This window comes from Spermophilus citellus (genome assembly GCF_964194105.1).
Source record: "Spermophilus citellus genome assembly, chromosome: 9".
Taxonomy (NCBI): domain Eukaryota; kingdom Metazoa; phylum Chordata; class Mammalia; order Rodentia; family Sciuridae; genus Spermophilus; species Spermophilus citellus.
The window spans coordinates 88499310-88514645 of record NC_138191.1 but is presented as its reverse complement, the minus strand read 5'-3'; the positions used below and the strand labels follow the sequence as shown (position 1 = coordinate 88514645).

The window sequence follows — 15336 nt, the reverse complement described above, 5'->3', positions numbered from 1 at the left end:
AATTAAGAAAACAATTACATTTATAACAACATTAAAAATTTAGAAAAAAATATTTAGGAGTAAACGTAAAAAAGAAAGTAAAAAATTTACATAGTTAAATGAAAGTAGACACAAATAAATGGAAAGATATCCCATGTCCATACACTGAAAGACTTAATAACATTAGGATGCCAATAATACCCAAAGTAATCTATTATTAATTAAATCTCTATCAAAATTCCAATGAGTTTTTTTGCAGAAATAAAAAAACCCATCTTGATATTCAGAAAGAATCTCAAAAGGATCCAAATCATAAAAAAAAAAAACCCACCCTCAGGTGAAAAATTGAAAAAAAAAAAAAACTTGAAGGTCTCACATTTCCAGATGTGAAAATTTATTGCAAAACTAGAGTAATCAAAACAGTATGGTACTAGACATACATATAGACAATGAAATAAAATAAAGTTCAGATATAAACTTCATATATATGGTCAAATGATTTTAGATAACAGTGCCAAGACCACTCAACAGAAAAAAAGATAATTTTTTTCAACAAATATTGTGGAAAGCTGGATATCCAAATGCAAAGAATAAAACAACCCTTACCTTACACCATGATTACCTTACACCAAAATTAAGTCAAAATGCCAAATTATGCTATGTGCATGTACAAATACATTACAATGAATCCCACTGTTATTATGTACCAATATAAAACTAACAACAAAAAAAGAAAATCCGCAATGACTTTGTCATATAAGGCAAGTTAGAGAAAAATACCTCAATAAAATGGATATATACATGTCACACTCTATATGAATGGGGAGTGAATGTGCTTTTGAAAACTTAGTGTAACAGAAAATAAAGTGTAATGAATTCAGTAAGTTTTGTCAGTTGCCAGATACTATATGGTCTCATAAAAGAAACAGTGTGGAAGTTACCCTGACACAGTTATGGGCATTTTGAAGGAAACCTGTTTTTCATAGTAGAAAATGAGTTGATATATTTGTACAATATATTTTCTCAATAACGTACTGGGTACTTAACAACCCCACCCTTTCACTTACACCTATATAGATAAAACAAATTCTCTTCTACTTAAGGAGTTTCTATCAAGTAGTAAAAAGCAATAACAAAAAATTAAGTCAAATGGATCAAAGACTTAAATCAGACTTAAAACCATGCCAGGCATGATGGCACACATCTATAATCCCAGTGGCTTGGAAGGTTAAGGAAGGAGAACTGCAACTTCAAAGCCAGCCTCAGCAACTTACCAAGACCCTGTCTTAAAATAAAAACTTAAAAAAGGCTGGGGATATGGCTCAGCCCTTAAAAAATGACTGGATTGAACTCTGGGTTCAATCCCTGGTAGGACAAAAAGGACTTTAAGCCATAAAGTCCCTATAATAAAACATAGGGGGAAACTTCATAACCCTGGACTTGCAAATGATTTCTTAAAATATGACACAAAAAGCACAAACAATATAAGTAGGTAGATAAATTGGACAACACTGAAACTTACATTTACTATATCAAAGGACAAAATAAACAGAATGAAAAGGTAATGTACAAAATGAGAGAAAATATCTGCATAGCGTACATCTGACATGAAGTTAATTTCAACAATATATATATAAAAAAACTCCTACAATTCAACAACAAAAACTTGATTAACCTACAGGCAAAGGACTTGAATAGATATTTTTCCAAAGAATTTACACAAATGGTCAACAAACATATGGAAATATGCTCAACATCACACATTAGAGAGATGCAAATCACAATGAAATTATCATCTCACATCCATCAGGATGGTAGCTAACAACAGAAAATAAGTGTGAGTGAGGATGAGAAGAAAGTGAAACACTTATGCACTATTAGCAGGAATGTAAAATGGTAAAGTCACTATGAAAAAGAGTATGGAGTTTCCTCAAAAAATTAAAAATAGAATTTATATAGTAATTTTATTTCCAGGTACAGATTCAAAAGAATTGAAAGGCTTCAAACAGATAATTATATATCAATATTCATAAAGGCGTTAGTTACTATAGCCATACAGAAGAAGCAAAGTGTCTATCAAAGTGGAGAATGGATTAGAATGCAATATATATATATTTTTTTTCATATACATTTACAATGAAAAATTATTCAAAAAGGAAGGAAATCCTAACATACATTACAACCTACAGGAACCTTGAAAACATCATGTTAAGAGAAATAAGCCAGTCACAAAAAAGACAAATACTGCATGATTCCACTTATAAGAGGTAGCTAGAGTAGTCAAATTCATAAAAACAGAAAGTAAAATGAGGTTGGCATGGGGCTGGGGAAGAGCATCTAACAGGGAGTCATTTAGTGAGTATAGAGTTTCACTTTTGCACAACAAAAAACTTCTAGAGATGGTTTCACAACAATGTGAAAACAGTTAATACTGACCCACACACTAAAAAATTGTTAACATGATAAATTTTATGTTATGTGTAATTTTCCACAATTAAAAATGTTTTTAAAAGCAGTCAGTCATGAATTTATTTCCAGTTAATATATCAAAATGCAAAATCCCAATTTAAAAATTACAACTCACAAGTGGCTAATATAATAGTTACTACTTACCATATTGCTCTGAAATGTCTCCCTTTCCCCCAATAAAATTTTTCAGGTTAAAAAAAATAAAAACTTGTAAATACAATAGCACAGTCTGATTACAGCATGTATTAAGAAGGAATTGGAGCAACTAAAATTCTGAAACACTGCTGATGGGACTATACTTTGAACAAACCATGCTAGGAAACTAGCTGTTTTCTAATAAAACTGAAGATATAAATACATGATGTTCAAGTAACATAACAATATTCCCAATATAAATGCAACATATTTGTACCAAAAATCATGTAGAATAAAAGGAAAAGCTAAATGACAGGGAAAGAAGTCAAAGTACAAGTTATCTGGTGGAAGTATGGGCTACTCACTAGAAAGAAACAAGAGAACCCTCCAGGATGATGACGGTACATAACTTAGGCTCAACAGCAATTATACTGATGAATACATGTATAAGAATCATCATACTAGGGCTGGGGATGTGGCTCAAGCGGTAGCGCGCTCGCCTGGCATGCGTGCGGCCCGGGTTCGATCCTCAGCACCACATACCAACAAAGATGTTGTGTCCGCCGAGAACTAAAAAATAAATATTAAAAATTCTCTCTCTCTCCTCTCTCACTCTCTCTTTAAAAAAAAAAAAAAAGAATCATCATACTATTTACCTCAAATATGTATACTATTCAGGGCTCAATGTACTTTTTGTATTTCAATTAAAATTGATAAATATCAAGTTAAATAACTTAAACTCATATTCATTGTTGGTAGGAACATAATTATCAAAGAGACTTTGGAAACTTGTTTGGCAGCATCTACCAAAGCTGATATACAAACGTCCTAAGACTCAGCCCTTCCACTCCTAGGAATACACTAATTAGAAATTAGTAAAACTATCTATTTTCATAGACTGAAAATATTCACAGACTCACCAATAGAAGACAAAAACTTAAATGATCCAAAATGACCATCACCAATAAAATGGATACATTGTGATATATATAGACCATAAAATATTACAAAGCAATAAAAATTAATTTTAAAACTGTTGCGTACAACAACATGGACTAATCACATTTTGGTCCCATTAATAACAGTCCTCAAGCTTTGGAAAAAGGAGGAAGCAATAAATACAATAGGTCACAGGAAGGTTCCTGAGATTCTGCCAATGTTTTATTTCTAAACCTGGCTGGCTGGTCACAAAGTGTATTCATTTGGAGATAATTAATTAAGTTATATATTTATAACTTCTATAATTATGTCTTCAAATAATTAATTAATTAGTTATTTAAATAATTAATTAGTTAAATAATTTTAAGTGAACATTATGAAAATTTCCTTACTGTAATCCAAGTTTTTGTTTGTCTATTTGTGGTTTTCTTTCAATATGTTTTATATTTTTTTGTTCACCAAAATGGAAAGTGTACATAAAAAAAAAAAAACATAGTGGTGTAACCCCTTCACATATTTGTCAGAAAATAACTGTACTAAAGAAGGAACATAAAAATAAGCAAGGGGCCAATAATTCTGGCTGACCCAAACCTCAATATCCTAGACAGAAACAAACTCCACTAATAGTCCCAATTCTTCACCCTTTTTTCCTTCCTTTTGCTATATGACACTGCAGTTTCTCCTTATAATGAGACCAAGTATATATTCCAATTCCTCAAGCTCATGTTGTTATGTGACCTGCTTTTGGTCAATGGAATGTCAGCTGGCCCCATGTAACCAAAGACTTGAAAAGTACTTATGCAACTGAGTCTGGCCAGAATATCTTGCGGGAAAAGAAAACATCCAAAAAACACCACCAGCCAAATCATCAAACTCTCAGCCAATCTACAGACATTGATGCATGGGTATCACTATAGTGTGATGACTTTAATTCTTTTTAATTCGTTCCACCTGGAAAGAGTACAGCCTAGCTGACCAGCAGACAACTCAGATCTGTGAACTGTACAAATGTTTATTGTGGTACCCACTGGAGCACTCTTTGTTCTTATACAGCAGTAACCATCCAATACAAATGCCTGGGTAATATTTCTCTCAAGAAACAAAAAACACCCTGATGAGTCATAAATGAAAAAGAAAGTCTCCTAAATACATTTCCTTTAAAATTTAAATAATAATTTCACTTGGTGTTTTTTTTCCTGCAATTAGAGAAAAATCTTTAGACACAAGATTATACTCTACATTTGTACCATACTGATTTTTCATTAATATTATTTCATTATACATTTCTGTAACATTAAAAGTTCTTCAAAATTGTGGTTTTTAATGGACATAGTATTACATCACATGAATGTGCAATGATTTAAGTCCTTATTTCCTTATATTGCACATTTACATACAATTTTTTTTATTCTTATTCCTATGTAACCCATTCATTCCTATGACAACAAATCTTGTCACTAATCTCATTTTCCAGCAACCAATATTTCAACCACTATCTATCTCTATATTACCAGCTAACTTTTAGCATGTAAAATAACTATATATATTTTTTATATAATATAAATCTTTACTTGCAGTACTGTTCATTTAACTACAATTTATTTTAACCTGAATTCATAGGAATATACCCACAAATTAGGACATTATTCCTGTGGGTAAAAAGAATTCATTTCATGAAAATCCATTTCATAACCTTATTATAAAATTCATTACCTTTTTATGATAATTTTATATAAATAAAGATAAAGTGATTAAGGAATATATTTTAGGCTACTCTCAAGTCAAGGTCAAGTTAAAGTAAATTATTCTTTAAGTTACACAAAGCTAAGTAGCTTAGTAACTTCAGAATTTGTAACTCTTTTTCTTAATCAGCTGACACTCAAATCATAATGCTCCTTGACATGATTTAGCTTTCAATATTAATATGATTTAGAAACTGACAAAACTATAGTATGGCTCTTGTGATGGTTAATTTTATGTGCCAATTTGGCTAAGGTATGACGCTCAGTTGTTTGGTCAAACACAATCTAAATGTTGCTATGAAGACTTTTTTTAAGAAGTTGATTAACATTTAAAGCAGGAGACTGAAAGTAAAGCAGTTTATTGTGTGGATGGTCTCATCTAAGCGGTTGAAGGGCTTGCAAGCAAAGAGAGTTTTCCCAAATAAGAAATTCTCTTTAAAACTGGAAACCCTGCCTGAGTTTCCAGTATGCTTTCCTGTGGACTTTGGACTCAAGACTATAAAATCAAATCTACTCCATTTTGCCTCTCTTTTCACAGTTTTAATTGGTGCATTATAGTTGTACATAATGATAGCATTTGTTACTATGTATTCATACATGCACACAATATAACAACATAATTTAGCCAATATGTCTCCAACACTCTTCACCCACCTCACCCACTGATCCCTTTCCTCTTCTAATCTCCCGTTGATTTTCACTAGAATTGAGCCCACCCCCGACACACACACACACACACACACACACACACACACACACACTTTTCCTTTCCTTTTTTCCTCCCTACAACCCCTGACCTTCTGAGTTTGGCTTATTTCACTTAACAGAATGGTCTCAAGTTGCAACCATTTTCCTGAAAATGACATAATTTCATTCTTCTTTATGGCTGAATAAAACTCCATTGTGTATATACACACCACATTTTCTTTATGCATGTATCCACTGATGGACACCTAGGCTGGTTCCATAGTTTGGCTATTGTGAATTGTGATGCTATAAACATGGGTATGAGGGATGGGTTGTGGCTTAGCAATACAGTGCTCGCTAGCATGTGTGAGGCACTGGGTTTGATTCTAGGCACCATATAAAAATAAATACATTAAACAAAGGTATTGTGTCCAACTACAACTGGAAAAAAAAATTTTTTTTAAATACATGGGTATGCGTGGGTATCACTATAATTTGATGACTTTAATTCTTTTTTCCCCTTTTTGTTGATTCTTTTTAATTATATATATTAGGATTCATTTTGACATAATTATAAGGGTATAGAATATAATTTTGTCTAATTCAGTCCCCAGTAGTTCCCCTTTTCCTCCCTAATGACTTTAATTCTTTAGGATAAATACCAAGGAGTGGCATAGCTGGGTCATAAGGTGGTTCCATCACTAATCTTTTAAGTAACCTCCACATTGATTCCCATAGTGACTATACTAATTTACAATCCCACCAATAGTGTAGAAATGTTTCTTTATCTTCACATCCTCTCCAACATTTATTAGTATTTGGATTTATTTTTTTTGGGGGGGGCGTGGAGGGGAGGTACCAGGGACTGAACCCAGGAGCACTTAATCACTGAGTCCCATTCCCAGTCCTTTTATTTTATTTTTTATTTTGAGACAGGGTCTCACTAGGTCACTTACAGTCTTGCTAAATTCCTGAGGCTGGCTTCAAACCCATGATCCTCCTGCCTCAGCCTCCAGAGTTGCTGAGATTATAGGCGTGAGCCACTGCATCCAGCTATTGTTTGGATTCTTGATGACTGTCATTCTGATTTGCAAAAGATGAAATCTCAGTGTAGTTTTGATTTGCATTTCCTTAATTGCTAATGATGTTAAACATTTCTTCATATATTTATTGGATTATTTGATTTTTTGGTATAAAATTTTTGAGTTTTTTATATATTCTGGATATCAATCCTCTGTCAGAAGAGTAGTTAGCTAAGATTTTCTCCCATTCTATAGTTTCTCTCTTCATATTCCTAATTGTTTCCTTTGCTACACAGAAGCTTTTTAATTTGACAGCATCCCATTTATAAATTCTTGACATTATTTCCTGAGGTTTAAGGAGTCCTACTGAGAAAGATAATGCCTGTGCCTATATGCTGTAGTGTTGGCCCTAGTTTTGTTTTGTTTTTTTCTAGAAATTGCATAGTTTCTGGCCTATTTCCTAGATCTTTGATGCATTTTGAGTTGAAAATCAACTCAACTTTTACCTGAATTTTCAGTTTGCCCACCTGCCATATTAATCACAATCTTATCAACCCCCATGATGGTATTAGACAATTCCTTAAAATGTATCCAGTTCCATTTGTCAGAGAACCCTAATAGAGGTCTCCATTCAAGAAAATCTAGATAAACCAAGCACAGTGGCCCATGCCTGTAATTCCAGCGGCTCAGCAGACTGAGGCAAGAGGATCACTAGTTCAAAGCCAGTCTCAGCAAATTAGAGAGGCCCTAAGCAACTCAGCAAGACCCTGTCTCTAACTAAAATTTTAAAAACAACTGGGATGTGACTCAGTGGGGTTCAATGTTTGGTATCAAAAAAAAAAAAGAAAAGAAAGATAGCACCTATAGTGTATATCCACATTGTGTTACAGACTATCAAAAGGGAAAATAACTAATAAGTAAAAGTCAAATCTCTGCCCTTAAAGAGTTAGCAGTATTGATAAAAAGAAAAGTATACAAACATTATATAATAAACAAATATATTTAACATTATTCTTACCTTTATTACAAGAAAAACATCTTGGGAGGGATAAGTTATAGAAAAAATAGCTGATCGTGCCAGAGTGGTGATGGCAGCAGGTGGTACATGCGGACGTAACAATCCTTTCATCTGCTCAGAATTAAGGTCAAAATAAAAGTTTTCTGAAATCTAAAAAATATATTCACATATTAAAATTTTAAATCTGTATGTTTTTTTAAAAACTCACAATAATCATACATACTGAGTTTTAAAATATTCCAGACATTAATCAGGACTTTATACTCTAACTTGCAGTTTATCTTATGTTATTGAGACCAATCTTTACATTAAATCAAAGCAAAAGAAATGGAAAATTTTTGGAAAATAGAATAAATATTTTAAAAATTCTATAATTCCAAAGAATCCTCCTACAAACTCTTTGGATTAAAAATATAACCTCTAATAAAACATCCAAGGAAATTATCACTGAGAGGAATGACTTCAAACTGGGTTTTTAAAAACAACATGAAGAATGTATCAGCAGTTTTGATTGAGATACAAGTTACTGGAGCAGAGTTCTGCTTAAAAAATCACTATGTCATATGTTCACAGAAGAAGTCAGAGCCTCAGCTCTTAAGATTTCTACTATATATTATGCTTATAATACTAAATTAGGAAATGCCACTGAGCGTGGTGTGCATGCTTGTAATCCCAGTTGCTTGGATGGCTAAGGCAGGAAGATGGCAAGATTGAGGCAGTCTGCAGAATTAGTGAGACCCAGGCTGGAGCTGGAGTTCAATCCTTAGCACCACATAAAAATAAACAAATAAAATAAAGGCATTCTGCCCATGTACAACTACAAAAAAAAATTTAAAGAAAATATTTAAGTAGTCTTGATAAGTTTCTATTCCCTTTTTCAAAAGACACATGTTAATAATTTTTTAAAACTTACTTTATTCACCTTCTAAAAAAACTTAAAAATAGGTTTTTGAAACCTATGATTATGGCTACAGTCAAATTTATATAATCTTACCTTTTTCTTTTCCTTGACATCATATAAAGCCAAACTTGCAAAAATGGGTTCAATTTCAATCTCAAATCTTCATGAAGAAAAAGGATAAAATAACTTTAAAATACATATAGGAGACATAGCTACAGAGAAATTTTGATTCCAAAACTAAATTACCTTAATACATTGCACATTACTATATTTCTACCTATGCCTACACTACACCTTCTTCCTAAAATACACTTTTCCATACTTGTCTTTCACAGCCTAAATCAATCATTACTTACTCTATGTAATTCTCCTTAATATCTCAAACTTCCTAAAAGCCTCATGGTATGTTATGTCCATTTTGTGTCAATAATCACTTTCTAACCTGTAATTTGATTTACATACAAACATATAAATTAAAATATAAGTATATATGGTCAGTTTTCAAAAGATTCGAAACTAAACACCTAATGTTTCTCTTTCAGGTTATGAATCATGTATTGAATACAAAACACTTTAAAAATACTTAAAAACATTCAGAGTAAAACAAAAGCATCCAAAATTCCACAATGTGGAAAGAGCCATAATTAGTGGTTTAGTACCTAATCCATCCAGACCTTTCTTAAACAAAGAGTGTCAGAGTATACATAATATTTAGTAGTTTGATTTTTTTAACCTAACATTTTTTAAATTAATTAATTTTAATGAAGTATATATGACAGCAGAATGCATTCTGATCCACTGTACACAATTGCAGCACAATTTTCCATTTCTATGGCTGTACATGATGTAGCATTGCACCATATGTGCAGTCATACATGTACCTAGGGTAATGGTGTCCATCTCATTCCACCATCTTTCCTGCCCCCGTCCCCCAAACCTTCCCACCCCTTTGCCCAAAGTTCATTCATTTTTCCCATGCCCCTCCTACCATTATGGATCATCACCCACTTATCATAGAGTACATTCAGCCTTTGTTTTGGGGGGATTGGCTTACTTCACTTAGGCAAATTTCCATGTCAGTAACATTAATCTTATTTTCAATGCTGGTATAATAATTCCCATTTTATATCTATGTCAAAATTTATTTTAACTGTATGCTTGAGATGTTTAATTCATTTCCAAGAACAATTGCCTACACAGAGTAAACACTGAGTAAATACTTATTAATTGAAATAATATGTAATGTGAAGTTAATTAAACTAGAGCAATAGTTCTCATCAAAGGACAAATTTGACACCAAGGGACGTCTGGCAATGGCTGTAGACATTTTTTGTTATCACAACTACAGCAGCAGTTATTACTGGCATTTAGCAAGTAGAAGCCTAGGTATGTGACTAAACAGTCTACATTATACAGAGTTGATACTGACAACAAAGAACTATCTAGACAAAAATGTCAATAGTGCTGAAGTTGAAATAACTCTGCATTACACTGTTTTTGAATTACAAGAGTATCAGTTGAGGTCCTTATAGGAGACAGACAACATATTCACATAGGGCTGAGTTTAATAAAGAGCCATTTAAAAAAGTTTGGATAAGGGCTGGGGATGTGGCTCAAGCGGTAGCGCGCTTGCCTGGCATGCATGCGGCCCGGAAAAAAAAAAAAAAAAAAAAAGTTTGGATAAATCTAGGGAAAAACAATGCAGAGTGCCACTCCCTGGGGCTAGCAACAGTGGGAATCATCATCAACTCAGGGCTGAAAAAGAACATGGAAGAAGTAACCAAAAAAAAAAAATAGTAGAATCCAGGGCCCTTCATAGAAACTATGAGGAGAAGGAAGAAACAAGTCAAAGTGACTCAGAAGAAGAGAGTAAGAGGAATTAATACCTCACATGATCTACTCTCTTCCACCCTCCAACTTCCTCTTAATGTCTCTCTTAGTAAAACTCAACCAGAAACTAAAAGCAAAGGGACCTTAGGCAGATGTGGGGGCACATGCCTATAATCTCAGCTATTTAGGAGGTGGAGGCAGGATGAGTGCCAGTAAGTCAGCCTCAGCAAATCTGCAAGATGCCCTCTCAAAATAAAAATATAAAAAGGACTGGAGATGTTGCTCAGCAATCTCAATACTACAAAATAAAAATAATAATAATAATAATAATAATTAAAAAAAAAAAGAAAGAAAAGGAAACCTGATGATCCTGTCCATGTGTGTGTCAGTCTCTATAAAATGTTCTCTGCATCCTCTACACTTGATACTGTTACTGCAGCAAGCAAGTAGTACTGCACTAGATTTTTTCCTACGTCTTTTCACATATTTACTGACCATTCAGATACTTTCTTTTTTTTAATATTTTTTTTAGTTGTCAATGGACCTTTTATTTTTATTTACTTATTTGTATGTGGTGTTGAGAATCGAATCTAGTGCCTCACACATGCTAGGCAAGCACTGTACCACTGAGCTACAATGCCAGCCCAGACACCTTCTTTTGATACATTTTTCTATTTATTATTTAACTTTCTCCTCAGCAATGGGTAGTTCTTTGTGTATTCTGAATATCAGCACACTGTCCAAAGTGTGTATGGAAATATTTTTTCCCTTCTCTATGGCTTGTCTTCACTCTTGTGCCTTTTGATGAACAAAATCAGCTTTAATGAAGTAAAAAGTATCAATGTTTTCCTCCAAGGGTAGTGCTTTCTACATCATATTAAAGAATTCCTTCCTTTCATGAAGCTACCCTTATATGTTTTTCTAGAAAGTTTACTGTTTACCTTTCATATTTAGAATCTCAATCTGTAAATAACTTTTTGGAAATGGAGAGAGGTAGTGGTCAAGTTTACTTTTGTCACATACAACAACAACAACAACACACACACACAAACACACAGAGAGAGTGATGAATGTATTCTTAAGTTTCTTGTGATAAGTTACACAGACCTGTGAACATAACAAAACCCATTGACTTGTATAGTTAATGAATGAGGTGAATATACTGGTGCCCTGTATACTGAGCAAATACTGGGTAAACTACTTAATAGGGGATTGTATCTCAATAAAGCTGCTTTTTTTTTTAAAGTGGAAACACCTCCAAACTTTTGAACAGAAAAACAAAATGAGGTATATCCATGAAGTAGAATACTGTTCAGCACTACAAAGGAATGAATTACTGATCATGCTACAACATGGATGAACCATAAAAATAGTATGCTATGTGAAGAAACCTTTACACAAAGTCTATACACAAAAAGCCATATATTGTATACTTCTGTTTACATGAAATATCACCTACATAGGTGAACTCACAGAAACAAAAAGCAACTTAATGACTGGCAGAGGCTAAGGGGAAGAGGGCACAGGGGTGACATTATTAATCTCCCTAGAACTTATGTTAAAGCCTTAACACCAAAGTAACTGTAGGTGAGGATAGGGCCTTTAAGGAAGTAATTTACATTAAATGAAATCCTAAGATTATACACTAATCCCATGGAACTGGTGTCCTTATAAAAGAAGGAAACAACAGAGACCTCTCTTTCTGTGCATAAAGGACAGAAAGGCATGTGAAGACACAGGGGGAAAAAAAGGCAGCTATATGCAAGCTAGAAAGCAAGGCCTCACTGAAAACCAACCCCCTTCTTTAAAAAAGTTATGTGACTTTTGACATCATTAAGGTGACATCTTACATTCATATTCTGCTTTACAAAGCGCTTTCTCTTATTTTATTTCATGCTGTCTTCGGAGTAATTCTATAAGGTAGATATTCCAGTCTCCAGAACTGTGACAAGAAATTTCTGCTGGATAAGCTACCCAGTTTATGGTATTCATATAGCAGCCCAAGCTGATGAATAAAGGTATGGAGTTTCTTTGGGGTGATGAATATATACTAAAATTAGACAATAGTGACAGTTGCACAATACTATGAGTATATACTACTGATATGTACACCTTAACAGGGTAGATTTTGTGATACATAAAGTATACTACAGAAGAGCTGTTAAAAAAAGATTATAAATTTGATACAGTTAGGCGTCCAGATATTCAAAACACTCAACATACTTAATCTTACAGGTTTCTGGATAATTTAACTAAATATATGAAGACTTAGATTTTAAGGAAAGAAAGTTGCCAGAATTACACACAAAAGTTGTCTGTCACTATAAATTGCTGCTTTTAGAGATCTCTATGAATTAATTTAAACTTTTTTCCTAAAGTCAGAACTCACATTTAATTTATAATATGAATATGTTTTAATGAAAAGAATATGGAGTTTGTTTTCCAGATTGCCCAATATTGATCATGCCAATGAACTTCTGCTAATTCCTTTGAATCCAGAATTCCTCATTTGCAAAATGAAGAAAATAATATCTTACAGAATTACTCTGAAGACAGCATGAAATAAAATATTTGTAAAGCAGAATATGAATATAAAATGTCACCTCAACGATGTCAGAAGTCACAAAATTTTTTTAAAGTTAAAAGTATATAATTCCTAATTAGAATAAATTAAATAAGTAAAAAATATACATATTTCCAAATACATACACACACACATATACATACTTCCAAGTCTTCAAAAAACAAAGCCTACCATGTAACAAATATAAAATTGACTCTTTAATGAAAAAAAAATAGCTTGTCTTTGTACTTCTCAATCAAGAACAGTGTCAAATAAATAATATTTCAGTGAATGTTTTTCCAATCTTAAGACTAATTGTACAACTAAGGCTAAGAGTTACCTTCACCTCGGAACCAAAAATGCTCTAAAGCTTAACTTCAGATATAAGCATGAAGGCTGAACAGCATTTAAAATTATGTATAGGACAATACTTCTCAAAAGGACATACATACATGTATAAAATCTACTAAGATTTTGTTATACTAGTAGCCAAAATATCAAAATATTTCCCCAGAAAGCTATATATAAAAGAAATTAATACTCACTTAAGTGATAAACATTTCACAAGAAGTCTTTGACCAAAATGTTCTTTGGGTACATCAGGAATACTAAGTCGTTCTATTGGTTCTTCCTATAAATTGACATGCAACACAAAAATAACATCTTTATCATATTTCAACCCCTTGCAATTTATTTTTAAAAAACTTATTTTACTAATCTAATACTTTTAGTCTTCAAAATTTAACATAGTAAAGAATAACTTCTTTGTCCATAAACAGAAGTCTTTGGATCGTGTGCTCGTTTCAAAGAAATTACTCATTGAGAATTTTCACCACTGCGGGTGTATGTAGCTCAGTGGTAGAGCATCTGCCTTGCATGTGCTAGACCCTGGTTTCAATTTCCAGCACCAGCATTAAACACACACACACACACACACACACACACACACACACACACGCAAATTCAGTAGTATAAAAGTATATTTCATTTATAAAAATCATATGTGGGTTTCTAGGTTTTATTTTCTACATTATTGTAATTCTACTTATAAATCCTACTCCAAAAATGTCTATTTTAATACTCATTTTCTTCTTCGTATGTAAACATCTATACCTCATCTGGTGACGGATGCAAACCAAAGAGTTCTTTGTGACGGTTTGATTTCCTTTGGTCATCATTCTGGCGGTCTATTTCTTCATTTGGAGTTCGATCAAGTAAATTAGGAAGCAATGCATCAGGAAGCGAATTTTTCAAGTCAAAGATACTGCAAGCCCAGCTACCCCTTGGAGTATCATCTATTGACATTGAACGTCTTTTAAGATCATCCTGTCATACGAAATATTAAATATAATATATTAATTAATAAGTTATCTTAAAATTTTTTTACAGTTATTTAAGAATAAAATCATTACTTGTTCATCCTGGTAGTTATTGCCATCTGGAGCTTCATCAGATTCAAAGACCTGTTTTGGCAAACCTTTTTGCCTTTCCTTCTGTTTATCCAATGTATTAGGATTAAATCCTGTTCCCAGCTTATGGTATCTATTCAAAATAAAACAAATAAATATCAAATTTTTTTTATTTTTTCACTTTTTCAGCATCATCATGTAATAAGCCAAATGTTCTCATTATTTCTTCACATAAAGATCTATTCTAAAAGTTTTAAGTATTTAAATATTTAACCAGAAGTTCAATAAAATTTCCAATCAAGGTTCCTTTAATCCAACCCAAGAGCAGGGGTACAATTTAAATTGTATTTCTAGTCTAAAGACTTGGTCAGTAAAAAGCTGAGAAGCCAGGTTAAAGAATAAAATGGGAAAGAAGAAATACATTATATTATTAATAATATAAACTTTAAAAGTGTTTCATGTGTATATGAAACACTGAAATTATTCATAAGGTTTTTGCCATATATCATTAAGTAGAAAAAAAATTTGAACTAAAGCTACAAACTTGTAAAATGAAAAATAGCAAGATCTGCACACCTCTATATATCTATATTATTTATTAATTATATATGCACAGAGCACATGCTAAGAACAACTCTTTTT

At 32.6% G+C, this 15336-nt stretch overlaps 1 protein-coding gene across 8 annotated transcripts in view; it reads right to left on the bottom strand.

Moving 5' to 3' along the window:
- DOCK7 (dedicator of cytokinesis 7) overlaps positions 1-15336 on the bottom strand; it is a 200145-nt gene that overhangs the window by 158267 nt on the left and 26542 nt on the right. For all 8 annotated transcript variants that reach the window (XM_081308903.1, XM_081308899.1, XM_081308896.1 and 5 more), the window contains exons 5-9: positions 14698-14827; positions 14399-14611; positions 13831-13916; positions 8986-9052; positions 7992-8141 (exon numbers count right to left, since the gene is read on the bottom strand). In XM_081308903.1, the coding sequence (XP_081165029.1) occupies positions 7992-8141; positions 8986-9052; positions 13831-13916; positions 14399-14611; positions 14698-14827 (646 nt within the window). The remainder of the gene's footprint in view (positions 1-7991; positions 8142-8985; positions 9053-13830; positions 13917-14398; positions 14612-14697; positions 14828-15336) is intronic.